The sequence below is a fragment of the Podarcis vaucheri genome, assembly GCF_965113315.1.
Source record: "Podarcis vaucheri genome assembly, chromosome: 9".
NCBI lineage: Eukaryota > Metazoa > Chordata > Lepidosauria > Squamata > Lacertidae > Podarcis > Podarcis vaucheri.
Window position 1 is genome coordinate 53,444,950 of NC_138767.1, and position 18,558 is coordinate 53,463,507.

The window sequence follows — 18,558 nt, forward strand, 5'->3', positions numbered from 1 at the left end:
CTGATCACTGTACTCGGGTGGCAATGGTGGGAGGTCGTCAGGCACTGGGAAGTCGTCCGGCGGAGGTGGAAAGTCACTCTCAATGTCGTAACCTCCAGGGTAGTAGTCTGCATCAATGGAATTTGGATCTGTATACAGGGGTGCCGCCTCTTCAACCACCTCGTAATTCGGATACTCCTGTATGCCAGGCAGTTGGACATTGGGCATCCAGTCAGAGGTATCCCAGTGATAGCCTGAAGGGCAAAAACAAAGTGGGTTTCAGTATCTAACACTGAAAAATCAATATACTGCAGTAAGGACAACACAACCACCAGCTATTAGAACACAAGAGGAATGGGGGGAATCTGCCCCCGAGGTTAACGAACATTCAACATTACAACAGCAAGGTCACGGTGCACCATGCAAATAGTTTATTGTATTATTCAAGTCTGGGCTAACTAGGATCACAACATACCTTACCCTAAAGTGAGCTAAGGAATGAGCTGGTACACATCGGCAGGAAAATCATTCTTTGCATAAAATAAAAGTGTCTGAAAGCCTGTTAGTGGAACAATCTGGTGCATGGTAACTACATTTATCTCAATGTAATGTTTGCAACAAGCTCGTGGTTCTGTTTGAAATAAAGTCTGGCATGATCTGAGCCATGTTTACTCAGAAGTACGTCCTACCGAGCCCTGTGGTACTTACTCTGGAGTAACAGTGTGCAGAATTGCAAGATTAGTCCATCAAAATTAGCAAGATTATGAAAACTCACCCCACTGATTTCAATGGGCTTTAAATTACAATTTGATTTTTCCGGACTGAGGCCAGTAAGTTTAAGATTCCCTAACTGTTAAAGCATCCATAACACTTACCAGTTTAGTATTAATGTTATTAATTGCTGCCCATTGGCTGTGGAGTTAATTTTATAACAGAACCCCTACGAAACTATTAGTAAGGACACTCAGGCATTCAAATGCAAAAACAAAAGTCTCCATATAAGCCAATCATGCAGAAAATCACTTTCTGTTGTAGGCCAAGAATATAATATTGCACTTGAAACAAAAGTGCTTACTGGCTTGACTGGTAAAATATCGCTATGTTACAAGTATCAAGATTTTGTGATCCCTTCTACAAAGGGGAAATTGCACTGGGCTAGAATAAGCGTCTAGTATCTGGAGGCAAATAACTGCATACATACACAGTGAGCAAACCAAGTTAGTGTCGGGGGCCAAATATTAACAGAAACATTTCCGTGAATGGCAACAAACAACTACATGCAGAAGTCACCTCTTGAATTGCTCAGGTCGGGAACAGCGAAAGACTCTTTAGGTGGCAAAGTGGAGAGAGAGGGAAAAAAGATGTGCAGTTAGGCATCAAGTAGTTCAAAAGAACTCAATAGCCTAAAAACAGTAAGAACGTAGACAATGGCAACAGTAACAATACCCCTTCTATTGTCTCCTTGTAAGTTAAGGAAGGGAGACTTTATAGTTTAAAGGTGAGATCCAAAGAGATACTTTAGATATGCAAAATAAGATTCTAAAAACTTTTTTATTCCCTTCAAACAGTCATATCACAAACTGCTTCTGTAAAGTCCCCAACTGGTCATGTGGGATGTTGTTTCGAGAAACAAACTCTTGAGTGTGTAGAAATAACTGTGTGGTTCTTTGGATCCTGATCGAAGACAGGGCTTGGAAAGAAGGATGGAGGCCCAGCAAGGTAGCTGACGGACAAGTAAAAACCCTGAATACACATTATTGATTGAATATGGCTTCTCTGATGGGGCTTAATTGTTTTGTATATTTGTGGTTTTTTTTAATCCTTGTGGCTAATTCTGGAATCAGCTGTCTATTGTCATGCACAGCCTAACAGCTAAATAGATTACTGAAACAGGGTGTTTTAGAGACAATGAAGCTGTCTAATAACCGTGAACCTAAACTTCAAAAATTAGATTAATAGTTTGATAATATAGATTTATGAACCTGTTTTGCACAGACTAAAACAAAGCTTTTCATTACATAGTGAGCCTTGGTTGCCAGTTCAAATCACTGGTGTCCTAGCCATAGGCACCAAGGGGGGGAAGGGGCCACGGGGCCCCCATATTTGTGGTGTGCTGATGTCATGTGCACACGCCATCGTGCGGCCCCCGGCCCCCTCAATCGTGAGGGCAAGGCAGCAACCCTGGTCCCAGCCCCTTACAAACCGAGGCTCTGTTATATAAGATTTCAGGGGGATAGTTGTCTAAGGAAGTGTTCCATTGATTTAGTGCTTGCTGAGTAAAATCTTAATGAAATGATTTTGAAGACTTTCTTTTAGGCTTTACAAGTGGGAACTGCAACAACATGTGGCAGCACAGAGTACTCTTGTTTGGGATTCCAGCCAGACAACCAGGACCCTCTCCCCCCCCCCCCCCCGCAAAGAATACAATATTCCGGAACACACCTTTTCCAACCCCTTTCCATCATTCAGCACTCTGTGGCGTGCTCAATTGTCACTGAAAATTCATCCCCCCTATTCCACCTCCTAAAATATGGTTTGAACTTCTGCAAATTTTGTGTTCCTCCAAATCTGCAGATACCTCTCTGCGGCTGCTGCCACGCTGGCTACACTGTAAGGGCTGGCAGTCGGAAAAAGAGTTTGCCATTTCTAAATAGGATACAGTGGTACCTCAGGTTAAGAACTTAATTCATTTTGGAGGTCTGTTCTTAACCTGAAACTGTTCTTAACCTGAAGCACCACTTTAGCTAAAGGGGCCTCTCGCTGCTGCATGATTTCTGTTCTCATCCTGAAGCAAAGTTCTTAATCCGAGGTACTATTTCTGGGTTAGCGGAGTCTGTAACCTGAAGCGTCTGTAACCTGAAGCATCTGTAACCCAAGGTACCACTGTACATGTTAATCTCTTTTGTTGTCTAGAGCTTAACCCTGCTTCAAATGCCCTCCTGCAACTAAACCTGTACGCAAGCCTAAGCATGTTTAGTGAAATTGTTTTTATTATGTTTTTGTTTTTAGCTTTTATTTTATGTTGTGAACTGCCCTGAGATCTACAGATGAAGGGGTGGATACAAATATCCCTGCATTGCTTTCTTTCTGTTTCCCTGAGTTGAGAATGTTAAGATTATAAACTCATTTACAGCAGGAATGTATCCTCTTTTTACTCTATAAAGCTCCATGTATACTGATAGCAGCATTTGATAAACCAACTTACAACACATGCTAAGGGATGTCAGAAATGAAGCTTTTTTTTTGCAATTTCTCTATGCAGGGGTAATAGCACAGCCCGTATCTAGATGACATAGTTATTTTTACAATTTTGTTGTTTATCTAGCTTGACCCTAATGGAACATTTCCCACCCACTAATACAAACAGATACAGTGGTACCTTGGTTTAAGAACAGCTTAGTTTATGAACACTGCAAACCTGGAAGTAGGTGTTTTGGTTGGTGAACTTTGCCTTGGAATAAGAACATGTTCCGCTTCCTGTTGATTGTGTTCCATTTGTAAATTGAGTCTCCTGTTGCTATGGGAAAGCACACCTTGGCTTAAGAACACTTAGGTTTAAGAACGGACTTCCGGAATGGATTAAGTTCGTAAACCAAGGTACCACTGTAGATGCCTATCTATGCATAGAAGCTGATTCAAAGGGCATTTTCTAGTCAAAAATGAACAGGATAAAAGGAGAGGAGTATTTCCAAAAACATTAAAGTCTTGATTATTTTCTCCTTGTAGTCTACCACACAGAAGAGGTGTACCCCAGGGAAAGAAGAAACCTATGCTGGGAAAAAGTTGTGGTATGAGCCTGGTGTGAACCAAAACTTTACTGAGGCTGGTACTATTGAGGCTGTTTGCAGGTACGTTAACAGGAGAACTAAATCTGTCTGATGAGCAACATTTTCAGGTACATTCTACTTTGCATGTCAACTGTATGCCTTGGAGAATATCACAGTATTTATATCACACTTGTTCTGTGCATTTAAGATGCTTTGTGTACCATTCAGTAATTCAGTTCATAGTTCATGTTGTTAAACATTGCACCAAACTTCTTTTCTGTTTGCATTCAACCACCCAGCTACAATATCCCTAGGCAAACTGTACTTTAAACAGTGCCATAGCGCTTGCTCATCTCTACTATCTCAACAGAAGGGGGGGGAGTAGTATTGTTAATAGGATTGCTTCTTTTCTCTTCTGGTTATGCAAGACCTACAAGGGTTTCATGAGCTAAATCTTCATATATATATTAACATAAACAAATTATAGAGATGTAGAGTTGGAAGAGACCCCAGGGGTCGTCAAGTCCAACTTCCTGCAAAGCAGGAAACTCAGCTAAAGCATTCATGACAGATAACCATCTAACATCTGCTTAAAAATCTCCAAGGAAGGAGAGTCCACAACTTCCCGAAGGAGTACTGTGTATAGCATGCACTGGTGTGAAGTGTGTTCTTCAATCCTCTTTTCATTCATGACATTGCATGGGGCAGTTCTCGCTTGTTCCGGCCGCAAAACGAATGGCTTAAGAGCTGGGCGATAGCTCTGATACTGGCGAAGCCTTTGTGCAGAGAAGAGGGAAGGGGAAAGATGCTGTAAGGAACAACTTGGCCCTATGATGGCAGATTGCTACTGCTCACCTATGGGGAAGAATGAGGCTGAGAGACAGGATGTCAGGGACTGGACACTGAGGAATGGGCACTGGGACAATGTGGGTTTGGAGTCTGACTTGGAAGAAGGGATCTGTGATTTGAGGGAGCCTGTAATATTCAAAGGCAGGAGAAGCTGCAGGATTGGAGAGTGGAGAACAAGGGGAGGAAGGGATAGGTCAGGCTGGTGTAGAGTCAAGGAGAGGCATAGGCAAATTCAGCCCTCCAGATGTTTTGGGACTACAACTCCCATCATCCCTAGCTAACAGGACCAGTGGTCAGGGATGATGGGAACTGTAGTCCCAAAATATCTGGAAGGCCAAGTTTGCCTATGCCTGGTCAAAGGCTTCCACAACTCCTCCTCCTCCTGCCATCACCTCTCCTGTTCCACTGTCTCCCAGGACCAGAAGAGGACTGAAGTGGGAGGAGAAAAGGTTACATGCAGGCAGAGTCTTTGCCTGCTTGAGTGCAGCTCAGATAGGGGAGATACATAAACTGGGAGCAGAGCTTCTCTGTTGCGGCTGCTGCCTTATCAGGTGCACATCTAGGAGTAACTGAGACACACAGGACTGATGGGCATGCCTTCTCCTATTCAGGGAATGTACTTGTGATAATAAAAGGATAATCTGTGCTCAGTGTTATGGTAACATGCCAGGATTTGATGCTGTTTTCATGTTAGAATGCCCTAGTGCATGAATACACGCAGAGGTGGTCTTTTCGGAAATTGAGTCAAAAAAATGTGAGAATAGATTAAACATCCCCATTTGTGTGTCTATTAAAGCAAACCATTGTGTATACTGTTTATAAGAAACAATGTATCTTATTTTAATACCTCCAATGCATTAATACATTCCTAGAAGAGAAATGCATGCAACGTTCTGCCCAGACCATAAATAAAAAGTGAAAACTATATACCTTCTTTTCCCACCGAGTCAACAACAGCATTGACAAGGTGTATTACAGTCACTAGGGAAGCTTGTAAAAAGTATGGGAAGGAGCAAATTAAAAGAGAAACTTATAATTAGCAGCAGTTTCAAACAGCATATAAAAGCATACCAAGAAACATAAAAAACAACAACGCTTAAAAATCTTCTAATAATTACACACAACTGCACGTTTCAAGTGGGGTTAGGCACATAATGTTTACACAAGCACCAGTGGCATTCTGTTCTGACTGTGAATACACATTCAAAAAAATTCTATGCTTTTGCCTCTTTGAATATACTCTGGACTCTGCAAACAGCTCTAAATGAATGGTCTGGAAAGGTTATTAGAACAGGAAATGGATTGCAAAGATGAACATGCATATATACATTTTAGCAATCATCAGGGCTCATTCACACTTTACTTTTAGTATCTGGGAATGGATACTGAAGCGCAACATACATGTGTGATGTCAATTGTGAATGGCACTCGTTGATTTAAACGGCCAATTTTCACACATAAATGCCCAATTCTTTCTCAGTTGCTCCTATTCTTTTTTAAACAGGAAAAAATTGTTTATACAGACATTCACCATTCATAATTGATGCACTGCACATGTATATTATTTTATTTACAAAAAGAGTAAGGTGTGAACTAGTCCTAAGTCAAGTTTGCATGTATCAATTCACTGGTTCGTTTTACTGATACAATAATCCCCCCCCAAAAGGATTGCAGGTGGTAGATCAAAATTTGCTGAAATTCAACATGGCATCTCAGTTTTGCAAATGGAACTTGTCTCATGGCTGTTATGTGTCCTAAAGCCCTATGCTGCTTCTCCACAGCTGGTCTGCAAACACCTCCCCCACAGCCAGTGCATAGGATGTTCACAATTTTTTAACTTCTAAAAAAGGAAGAATAAATAAGAATTCTGGGAAATAATCCAGCTTTTATGAGTGCAAAACCAAAGGTAAGAGGTGTGGTTGGTAGGAATGTCGAGCAGGTTTTATGTGAAGTTCATGACAGGGGAAGGCAAGTTGAAGAATCAGAGAAAAGGTTAAGTGGAGGTCATTTTTAAAAGCACTAAAAGGTTTAATGAAACAGGCTTGGATCAAGGCTATTTCATAAGGTAATGCAGCTGATGTGTAGGAAGAGGAAAAGTAGGACAGGTTCAGTGATCAGGGACTGCAATCTTTCCAGTGTTTTATTTTTCCATTTCCAAAGTTCGTTAGTAACAAGGTATGGATGCCAACTGCATATAAATGCTAGGCAAGCCCAACAGGTTCAAAATTATTGGCTATGATGGCTAAAGACAAGTAAAATAGACAAGATACATTTTCGGGGGGGGGGGATCAGGAATTTTCCTGACACAAACTGAAAGCTTGCAATTCAAAGTTTTCTGGAATAGTCTACATCGCAGGGCAGGATAGCTGGAGGCAGGATACAGGAAGCAAACAAACTGAGGAGAAAATGGAGAAGGGCAGCAGAAGAGGAATAGAAAGTCAGAGAAAGTGAGGGAAGAAGGGGAAGGGGGTGAAGTGGAGCCAAAAATTCACACAGAGCCCAGCAATGGGAGAGGCCGCATGGACAGAGGGAAGCAGGTGGGGAAGCAACACAAGATACAGAGGCAATGGGAATGTGAGTGGAAAAGCTGGAGAGTGGGGAGGGAAATTTTTTAAATAACCAGCCAAATTGTTGGCTAGGGTTCTCTGGTTCTCTAATTAACTGGCTGAGTGGAGAACTGGCAAGCTAAGTGTCATGCTCATAGCTGCATAATATTGTCAACTGTGACTTTCAATTCTGACATTTACCATTTGCATTCCTTTCTTTTATCACTCTGAATCATACTAGCGTATTTGGAACTTGCAGCCAGCCATAGAGAAACGAATGGTGCGTACTAATTGTTACAGTGCAAAACTATAAACTCGTTTCAAAACACTACTTCTGTTCTACAGCTTTTTTAAAGTTCCTTTCGTACTGAAAAACCATTAATGCATATACATATAACAAACACACACACATACACAGAAACGTCACTGAAAGTGCTAGTGATCAGTAAAAAATAAAAAAATAAACTTACTTTTTTTTGGTTAAGTAATAAAAGGAAGTTTTATGTTGAGACCACAAACAAGTTAATACACTGAAATAAGCAGACAGGACATCTTGGCTGAGCATGAGCAAAATACTATGTATTTTAAAATGGTAGCCAATTATTTTCCTAAGCTTAGTAACAAAAACAGAAATGAAGCTTTGGAGTAATTTAAAAAATAACTCAATGAAGGTCAAATCCAAAGTAAATTCACTGAGTACTTTTGACAGGTCAGGGCCACTTTCAGAGTGTTTCGCTCACACTGACAATAGAATAGGGCCTGATTCAGTGAAGTGGAATGTCTTCCATGCACAGAGATTTGGCACACATCTGCTCCTTATCGTGGCATAAGCCAGACAGAACACAGTAAAAGCCCTGCTGGACAACTTCCTTCATTACTAACGTAATCAGACTTACAAGCCAGTCCCTCATACTCTGCTTTCACTCAGTACTGCTCTGATCCATATGGGAGCTGAGGCAGCAGCAAGGAAAAAGAGGAGACAAATGAAGCAGTAATCCAGTTTTCAGACATTTTAAAACCTCACTCCATCCCACACACCTCCAATATTCATAACCTCACTATTTTTACAAAAAGAATACTCCTTGTCTGAATGCAATTTGCCTCAGATCAAACATTAAACATTAACCATTACAGGTTTAAACAACTTATAACCAGCTTACGACGTCGTCTGCAACTTAGAAGAATGCATCCCTGCAGAAGTGGCTCACTCACCCAGAGGGATGGAGACACAGTAATGGCCTCCCAGCAGAAGCATCACTGCTGTTTACCAGGAGGCTGAGGGGCAATACTGAGGCGACGTCTGTGTTGTGTGTTGCACCTATGCAAGCGCCTGGTTGTCTCTGCCCATGCGCCAAACTCACACCTCACTTTCCTAGCAAGTGGGAGTGCTGCTGCTGCTACTGGGAGGCCATTGCTGCAGTTCTTTGCCCAACTGGGTGAGCTGGTCCTGACAGAATATGATATGCCTGTTGATATTTGTAATGCCAGCGTGAGGCACCTATGTGGAGACGGTAAACAAGGAAGCAGAGCGACACGAAACAGCAAGGCATCATCTACCTACCATTATCATCACATGATTCTGACTGGAACGAGCTAAGGGACTGGACCTCCGACAAGCTCTCTCTAGCGCTATAAGGCTGAGAAACCTTTTCTTCCAGGGGCTTCTTTGAAAGGCAAGAGTCAAGATCTACAACTTTAGCTGAAAGACAGAGACACAAGCAGAAACAATCAATGTGACAACCAACTTCAACATGCCCCTACAGTCACAGTCGTACCCTGGTTTTTTAACAGCTTAGTTCTTGAATGTTTTGGCTCCTGAATGTTGCAAACCCGAAATGAATGTTTCAGTTTGCGAACTATTTTTGGAAGCCAAATGTCCAATGGGGCTTCTGATTGGCTGCAGGAGCTTCCTTCAGCCAATCAGAAGCTGTGCTTTGGTTTTCGAACATTTTGGAAGTTGAATGGACTTCCGGAACGGATTCCATTCGACTTCCAAGGTACGACTGTACTAGAAACATGACAAAAAATTAAGCTTCATTGTTTTAAAACCCCAGCAGGCATTTTACTTGAAGCTTGATTTTATAGTTTTAATCGGGGTTTTTTCTTTTCTGCGCTGCATTCTTTTGTACACTGCTCAGGAGATGATGCTGGTTAAATAGGATATAAAGTGTCTAAATAAATATACAGTGGTACCTCGGTTTAAGAACATCCCTGTTTACGAACTATTCAGTTTATGAACTCCACAAAACCAGAAGTAGTGTCCCAGTTTGTGAACTTTACCTCGGTCTAAGAACGGAATCCGAATGGTGGAAGGGCAACAGCAACAGGAGGCCTCATTAGGGAAAGCGCGCCTCAGTTTAAGAACAGTTTCTGTTTAAGAATGGACTTCCAGAACAGATTAAGTTCATAAACCGAGGTACCACTGTATAGCAAAACACTGCAGTATACCAATCCCCTACAAATGTTTTTCAGAGCCAGTCTGAAATGGGAGCTTTTTGGTGCTGTTTAGGCCTTCTGCGGTGGGAAAGAGAAAAAAATACACATTTATTTCTTCTTCCTCACTCCCCTGAGGCCTTCCCTCTGTTGTCCTATATAACTCTAGAAGGTTTGTGTGTTGACTGTTAGTCTTGAAGGTGAGCTGCAGGGTGGGCAGCTAGGGTGTTGCTACCATTGTCTCCTTTCCTTTTATCTGAAACATCCCCTTATAGCACAGGAGAGGGATACTTCCTCCCCAATATTCCTGCTAAGAAGCAGCCAGGGACTGCCTCTCCATTTCCCCCTTGGACACCCTAACATTCTCTGCCTACACTTCTCTCAAGTACAGCCTAGACCGAAAGATTCACAGACTGCCAAAATTCTAGTTCCTTTAGATTTCCTTTTCCTCAAGCACAAGGCAGATCTGAGAGCTGCTCACAGAAAACAATGGAGAAATCTAGGATTTTGGCAAAGTTGTGACCGAAAAGCAGTGTTTCCCTCCCCTCCACAAAAGTTAGCAGCAAAATCAAGTATTTACTGCCTTTTATGTTCAACATCAACCTAGGAGTTCCCTCTTCTGAAAATGAGAGAGCTCTATTTTTATTTTAAATCAGTATGTCTTCAACCTTTGTAGACAACTGCTAAAAGGAGAAATCTCAATATCCTGCCAGCAAAGCTTTTTCAGTTCAAAAAGGAGGCGGCGGCTTACTGTCATAATCAAAGTCCCAGCTGGGCTTCTGTATTGAGTCGCTGTCTGATGGTGAATTGGATGGAGGTGGGGGAGGCAAATTCGGAGCCACACTGCAGACAGCCACTGCTTTCCTGTGGCCATGAACGGAATCTGGATTAAAAGTAGTAAACTCTGGGTGCTCTGGGATTGTGGAACCTTCAAAAGAGTTCCTGTCCAGATTGTTCCTTGAGTCACTTGGAATGCTCGGAGTATATGAAATGGGACGAACAGGCACCTGGGGTGGAATGTCAGAATAAATGTTCTTATTCAGTTTGGAATCAAAGTACGGCCTTTGCAAGAATGCTGTTGTTGTTCCCAGATGTTTGTCTTCAGGTTCTGGCTGGCTTTTCTTCTTCTTCTTCCGGATGACTTGGCGGCAGAAGACAAAAATCCCAACCAGTATGAAGACCCCTGCTATGAAAATGATAATTCCAATGACTTCTGCTAAGCTAATGTTCCAGGGGGTTGAAACATATTTGTTCAGGACGTCGGCACAATGTCTTCCTCCAAATCCGTGGCTACAATTGCAATGATAGGCACCGTATGTGTTCTCACAGAGAGCGCCGTTCTGACATGGGCTTTCTAAGCATTCATCAACATCGGTTAAACACCTGCAATGAAACATTAACAGGTAAGGAACAGCTTACAAATGCACAAAATGGGAACGTGCAGGATATACTTATAACATCAGCACATATATTTTTTCCATGTTAAAAATACTGTGACTCATCTGGAGTGTTGGGTGCCAATTTTCATTTTTCTTATCATTATTATCATACCCTCCAATATTTCTCCAATGAAAATAGGGATGTCTTATTTAATACTAATAATGTTATTATTTATGCTCTGCCCATCTGACTGGGTTGCCTCAGTCACTCAGGGGGTGGGAGCTTATTACAACATATATAAAAACATGATAAAACACCAAACACTAAAAAAACTTCCCTGTACAGGGCTGCCTTCAGATGTCTTCTAAAGGTTGCCTAGTTACTTATCACTTTGGCTCGGGAGCGCTGCATAAATTCATACTTTCCAACATTTCTCTGATGAAAATAGGGGAGTCCTAAGGAAAAGTGAGGGATGTGAGTGGTGCTGTGGGTTAAACCACAGAGCCTAGGACTTGCCAATCAGAAGGTTGGCAGGTTGAATCCCTGCGACGGGGTGAGCTCCCATTGCTCAGTCCCTGCTCCTGCCAACCTAGCAGTTTGAAAGCACATCAAAGTGCAAGTAGATAAATAGGTACCACTCTGGCTGGAAGGTAAACGGCATTTCCGTGCGCTGCTCTGGTTCGCCAGAAGCGGCTTAGTCATGCTGGTCACATGACCCAGAAGCTGTACACCGGCTCCCTCGGCCAATAAAGTGAGATGATCGCCGCAACCCCAGAGTCAGCCACGACTGGACCTAACAGTCAGGGGTCCCATTTACACTTGACCTTTAAGGAAAAGTGGGACGTTCCAGGATCAAATCAGAAACCGGGAAGCCTTCTGTAAATCCAGGACTGTCCCTGGAAAACAGGGACACTTGAAGGGTCTGTATTATTGATTCTATTATTATTACATTTTGTTCTAATCCGGCCCTTTCTCCAAGGACTCCAGAACAGCACACATTGTCCATACCTTCTTTTTATCCTCAACCCCACCCCTATGCTTCCACACCCACATCTCTTTATAGAAGTTTATATGGAACTACACTTTTAATTATGTATTCTGTTTATTGGGTATGTGTTACGGACAGCAAGAATTCTGATTTAATATAAAGAGTCTTTGCATGAAGCAGTTACTCTGAACCAACCATATTTTCCAAACCATCTTCAAAGGCAGCCACATATCCAATACACTGGAGCAGTTTTAACAGGATGTTACCAGAGCACAGACAATTGCAGCCTGGGAATTAATCACTTCATCACTTAGTGCCTCTTCTGGTATACTCCACTCTAAGCAGGCACAATCTTTTTAATCTCTTTGCTGTCACTCAGTACCCCTCAGCCGGTGTTCGAAACTCCCATTGTTCTAGGCGCATTTTTGTGACAGGGAATTTCATTAGCGCGAGCAGTTAATGAGCTCTGGGCACAGTACTGCGCCTAAGATTTCAGATTAAAACTACAGAGTGGAAGGAAAGGAAGATCTTTTTCTGGCTCCCCACTTCCAGTGACTCTCTGAAGACTGGAGAAGAGACTCTCTTAAGAATATTAGGGAGATGAAGAGGGGAAGGACTAGACCATGTGAAAAATGAACATCAGATTTTAGCTGCAGATCCTTCATTTTCAGCTTTGTATTCTTGTTATTAAAAACAAAACAAAAACGTGTGTAGACATTCCAATGTTACACCCATAACCTAGGCTTAAGGTGTCATTTAGCTCCTAACTTTCATATCTCAGATTCTAACACTGCCCTCAGCTAAAATCAGATCCTCACAGCAAGTTATTCAACAACTGGAACACCAGCACTGGAAGAGCTCCTGTTGACTTGAGTTCTAAGTATGCCAGGGAGTAGGATTAGGAAACCGCTCTTATTAATGAGCCAGTCTTAACCTGGACAGAGCCTGGTCATCCTATTCCACCCAACCTCCTTCCCTTGCTGATTCCCCAAGCCCCTTCCTCGTTTTCTCCCACGCCAGCTGTTTTGCTGGCACCCTGGCTGGCAAGCAGGGAGAGGGATAGGAGAAAGGTCTCCCCCCTCTCTGTCAGCAGTGCCTGATGTGCCACTGACTTCACGGTGCACCAAGCTGCCTCACAAGTAGCCCCACCCCAACAAAAATGTGTTTTGAAGCTGTCTTGGTATAGAATTTCTAGACTGGATTCAGGAAAATGCATTCTTCCAGGAACTGAAATTACATGGACACATTCATTTACCGTACTGCAGACAAAGTGGCAGCCAGGTTGCTACGCACATGAGCTATTTTATCCTCAATGGGTTTAGCAGGTAAGTTGTAATGGGTTACTGCAGAAAGCCAAGGCAAAAACCAACCACCCCAAAACCAAACTGCTCGGGACAACTCTGCTGGACTGCCTTGTGAGAGCATCATAGCAGTGGTGAAATACTGAATCTTGACTGCTATGAACACTACATAGGGGACTCTAAACACGAGTTCTCACTCATGTTTAGAGTGGCAGGCCACCATTTTTCCTATTTTTACAGATGAAGGATAGGGTGCTGTCAGGGGGTTGATTAGCTGCTTGTGCTTAAAAGTGTGCCCCTTCAGAGTTTGTGCGGCTCCACAAGCCTCTGTGTGTGACAGAGCTCATCAGACATGTCTGCTCTAGTCACTGGTGGAGTCCGACAGTGGCTGTTTGCGGAAACGCCTCCAACAAAGAAGTTCCTTAACGGAAACACGTCTCCTGGACTCACGACGTGACAGCTTCCGACGAAGCATGGGTCTCCCTGCAGTTGCTTCTGACACCTCCCCACTATTTTCGCTGGAAGTGTCTCTCACCCCTTTCTCTCCCCTGCTTCCTGCCTGCGTTGCTGCGTCTCTCTCAGTATTACTGAGATTCCCCTCCAGAGACCCCGTGCTCCCCCTGCTGGTCCCTGCTTTGGCTGTTGAGTCTCTCCCAGTCTCTGGGAGCCCTACCACCTCCTTTCCCTCTGATGTCAGTTCCCTGACATCCACCTCCCCTCCAGGGCCCCCTTCCCCCCCGCCCCCTCCCTCTCCTCTGGGCGGTGAGGAGCTGAAACCCCGAAACGAATCCTCTTCATCTTCAGACGTCTCGAACATTTCCCTCCATCGGTCTTCGTTCCGACTCGCTGAATCCTCCTCCACCTCGGAATCAGCGAACCCCTCCAACTCTTCTTCTTCGTCGGTGGTGGCGAAGTATTCCCTCCGGAACCTCGCCACTGGCTGGGGTTTACGAGGGAATCTCTGATGAAAGGCTTCAATCAGAACCTCGTCATCTACATCCTCTGCCCTGACCCAGGTGTTTTCCGACTCCGGTTCCCCTTCCCACCTTACCAAGTACTCTACTTGCTCTCCCTTCCACCTGGAATCGAGAATCTCCGCTACATGGTAGCTTTGTTCTTTTTCCTCCATCGCTGGTCCCCTATTGACCCTCCCCTCTCTGTCCCCTATATACGGTGACAGCAACGATCTGTGGAACACTGGGTGCAACTTCATGTGGTTCGGTAACCGGAGTCTGAAAGCCACTGGGTTGACCTGTTGCGTGACTTCAAATGGACCCAGTCTTCTGGGTCTTAACTTCTTACAACCTCCTTTAAACGGTAACCCTTGGGTGGACAGCCACACCTGGTCCCCCACCCTAATGCTTTCCCCTTCCCTTCTGGTTTTGTCTGCCTGCCTCTTATATTCCTCCTTCGCCCGGTTTAAATTAAGTTGAAGTTGGCGGTGGATAGCTTCCATTTCTTCAACGAACTGTTCTGCGGCTGGAACGCTCCAGTTCTCCCCCTCCCCCCCTGGGAAGGCTCGGGGATGACACCCGTGATTGGCCAAAAAGGGGCTCATCCCCGTGGACACGTTCTCTGCATTGTTGTAGGCAAATTCTGCCAACGCCAGCTTCTCCACCCAATCATTCTCTCTGTCATTAACATAACACCTCAAATATTGCTGGAGGACACCATTGGCTCTTTCCGCCTGCCCATTGGTTTCGGGATGACGGGCAGTAGAGAAATTGACCTCTACATGCAATAAGCTCATGAGCCTCCTCCAGAACCTGGAAGTAAATTGTTTCCCTCGGTCCGAAACCACCCTCAAGGGGGCGCCATGCAACCTAAACACATTTTCCACAAACAATTTGGCGGTTTCTTCTGCTGTGACCGCATGTGAGCAGGCTATAAAGTGGGCCATCTTGGTTAACAGGTCTACCACCACCATGATGGCTGTTTTCCCTTTGGACCTGGGCAGATCAGTCATGAAATCTATTGCCACTGCCTCCCATGGCCTCTCCGGCGTGGGTAGTGGTTCTAATAAACCTGCCGGTGCCCGCCTCTCCCCTTTGGCTCGTTGGCATCTGTCACACCCTCTCACATATTCCCGCACATCTTCCCTGACCTTGGGCCACCAGAATTCCCTGGTGACCAGCCACATGGTTTTGTGTTGCCCAAAATGCCCGGCTGTGGGGTTATCGTGCAGTTGCTTGAGTACCTTTTCCCTCAATTCCCCTTCAGGTATGTATAACGCTCCCTTGTAGTACAATGCCCCATTTCTCTCCTCAAAACCCCCGGGTTTGTCTCCCTCCCTCCTGAGACTCCTGAGTTTGTCCTGGGCGTATTCATCCTGCACCGTTCCCTCTACCAGCTCCCTTTGCCCCACCAATGCCGCCCCACACACCCAGCGGTCCTCGGGAATGACATGGGTCTCCTCGGGTGCACCCTCTCCCTCCAAATATTCAGGTTTGCGTGAGAGAGCGTCAGCCCTAACGTTCTCCGGGCCTGGTACGTAACAAATCTCAAAGTTAAATTTGGAGAACTCCTGGGCCCATCTCAACTGCCTTTGGTTGAGCACTCGCGCAGTTCTCCAATACTCTAGATTCTTATGGTCCGTGCACACTTGCACCTTCTGTTGTGCACCAATTAGTAGATGCCTCCATCTCCGGAAGGCCTCATAAATGGCAAGAAGTTCCCGGTCGTACACCGTGTAGTTCCTCTCAGATTTGTTCAGCTTTCGCGAAAAGAAGGCACACGGTCGCCACTCTGACCCCTCCTTCCCCGGCTGCAGAAGAAGCACCGCCCCTATGGCTCTGTCCGACGCGTCTGTTTCGACCCTCAGCTTTTTTTGTAAATCCACATGTAGAAGTTGTTCGTCAGAGGCGAAGGCCTTTTTCAGTTCATCAAACGCTCTCTCCGCCTCCCCCGTCCAAACCAACTTCTTTTTGCCGCTAAGACAGTCCGTGATGGGCGCCGTCAGGTGGGCGAAGTTCCGGATGAACTTACGATAAAAGTTTCCAAACCCTAGGAACCTCTGCACATCCTTCTTGGTCTTGGGTGTTTTCCATTCCAGCACCGCTTGAACCTTGCTGGGGTCCATAGCCAACCCCTTATCGGACAAGCGGTACCCCAGGAATTCCACCTCCTTGGTATGAAACTGACACTTCTCCAGTTTCACCCACAGTCTGTTGGCTTGCAGCCTGCTCAACACTTCCCTGACGTCTCTCACATGTTGCTCCTCGTTCTCCGAATACACCAACACGTCATCTAGGAAGGCCACGCAATTCTTGTAGAGCAAAGGCCCCAGCACGTGGTTCATAAAACTTTGAAAACACGCGGAGCCTGTTTGTAATCCAAAAGGCATCACGAGATATTCAAATGCCCCCAAAGGGGTGAACATGGTGGTCTTCCATTCATCCCCTTTCCTTATACGTATCAGGTTGTACGCCCCCCTCAGGTCCAGCTTTGTAAAAATCTTTCCTTTTCGCACCCTGGTCAAAATATCATCAATCCTGGGCATGGGAAAAGCCGCAGGCTCAGTCACTGCATTTAACTGTCGAAAGTCACATACCAGCCTCGGCTTGTCCGTGTTTTTTTTATCCACAAAAAACACTGGGCTACCCCCCGCTGCCTTAGACTCCCTGATGAAGCCTCTCTTCAGGTTCTTGTCAATGAACGCTCTCAACTCCTGCATCTCCCTGTCTGACATGGCATACAGCTTGCCTACAGGAAGCTGGGCTCCAGGGAGTAGATTAATCTGGCAATCAAAGGGCCTATGCGGGGGTAGTTGATCAGCTTCCTTCTCGCTGAACACATCGTTGAAATCAGCATACTGTGGTGGCACCTTCCCTTTCTCCATTACTTCAGTCCCTGCCAGGGTGGCTTGGGCCCCTGCTGAACCCCTTTCCCCCCTGCAGTGTTCTAAGCAATGTGCTGAACCGAAGGAAACCACTCTTTGATGCCAGCCCACCAGCGGATCATGTAGGGCTAGCCAGCTCATTCCCAAAATAATGGGAGCGCCTCCCAAGGTGGCCACATTAAACGCTATCAGTTCTGTGTGCCTTGCCACCCTCATTATCATTGGGACGGTCTGCAAGCTGACTCCTCCTCCCAACAGCTCCCTGCCATCGATTGTGGTCACCTGCAGGGGGTTGCTTAAAGGGATAGTCTGTATCTGATGTTCAGCAGCAAACTCCTTGCTCATAAAATTGCAAGAGCTGCCGGAATCCAACAGCGCCTTTATTTGTAGGGGGTGTCCATTTTGCAGCTCTAGCGACACTTCAATCACTAGGGCAGGTCGAGGAGCTTCTGGTACGGGCACTTTCACTGCTCTTGAGCCTGGTTGCAGTGCCCTGACGGCAACCAGGCGTTGGCTTTTACTTGCTCCGTTTCTCCCTGCTCTCCTCCCTCCACTGCGCCCACCATCCCTTGCCATTCCTTCCTCTGGGGGCAGACTCTGGCAAAGTGGCCTGGCTGTTGGCAGAGATAGCATTTCCGGGCTCCCTTTCCCTCCTTCTTCGCCCCCTCACTGGGCTTTGAAACTGCGCGCGCGCGGGCTGTTCCGATTTCCATCGGCTCTGCCGGCGGGAAAGCTGGCTCAGGAATGTCTGGAATGCGTAACTCCTTCCAACGTTCCCCTCTCCCTTCCCGCCTCTCCAAGGCTCTTGCCTCCTGGCGCGCTCCAATGGTCAGCGCAGACTTGGTCAGCTGATCCATCGACACAGCCCTGGGGCTCCTGGACAGCTCGTCTTTCACAGCTGAAGAAAGACCTTCTTCAAACAGCATCTGAATGGGTGCTGCCGATAAATCCCACCCCAATCTGTGAATCAGCATGGTAAATTCAGTCCAGTACTCACGGACAGATCTGCTTCCCTGCTTGCAAGCCATCAGCTGTCTGCGCACCAACCCTTCCTCAATATCGCTGGAAAACATGATATCCATTGCACGAAAGAATTTCATAGTGTCCTTTAGGATATCGTTGTGCGTTGCCATCAGGGGCCGAACCCAATCACGCGCGCCCTTCTCAAGATGCCCAATTACGAAAGCAACTCGCGATTCCTCATCAGGGAACTCATCAAACTGCACATTCAGGGCATATTGCATCTCTGTCCTAAAGGCATGATAGTCCTTGGGGTCCCCCCCAAACTTCTGCACCAATCCTGGTACCTTTCTGGGGAACTGAGTGGTTCTCCCCTTCTTGTCAGCATCCTGCGCCCTCCTCTCCTCCAGCCTCGCCGTCTGCAGCGCAAGTTGGACTTCCAATGCTCGGTATCTTTCCTCCAAGCTTGGATCAGCTCCTCCTGCTCCGGCTCCTGCTGGGTCGCTCATGATGCTTT

The 18,558-nt window shown here is 45.5% G+C and overlaps 1 protein-coding gene across 2 annotated transcripts in view; it reads right to left on the reverse strand.

Annotated features, from left to right (window-relative positions):
- Window positions 1-1,269: 1,269 nt before the first annotated feature.
- FAT1 (FAT atypical cadherin 1) overlaps window positions 1,270-18,558 on the reverse strand; it is a 126,665-nt gene continuing 109,376 nt past the window's right edge. The window contains exons 25-29 of one of the 2 annotated variants that reach the window (XR_014223508.1): window positions 10,326-10,957; window positions 8,703-8,840; window positions 8,038-8,092; window positions 5,526-5,585; window positions 1,270-1,305 (exon numbers count right to left, since the gene is read on the reverse strand). Coding sequence is in view for 1 of the 2 variants with exons in the window: in XM_082237960.1 (XP_082094086.1) it covers window positions 8,049-8,092; window positions 8,703-8,840; window positions 10,326-10,957 (814 nt within the window). In the remaining variant the exon portion in view is untranslated. Of the gene's footprint in view, window positions 1,306-5,525; window positions 5,586-6,252; window positions 8,093-8,702; window positions 8,841-10,325; window positions 10,958-18,558 lie in introns of those variants that run through there. The other variant, XM_082237960.1, reaches the window with a different exon arrangement.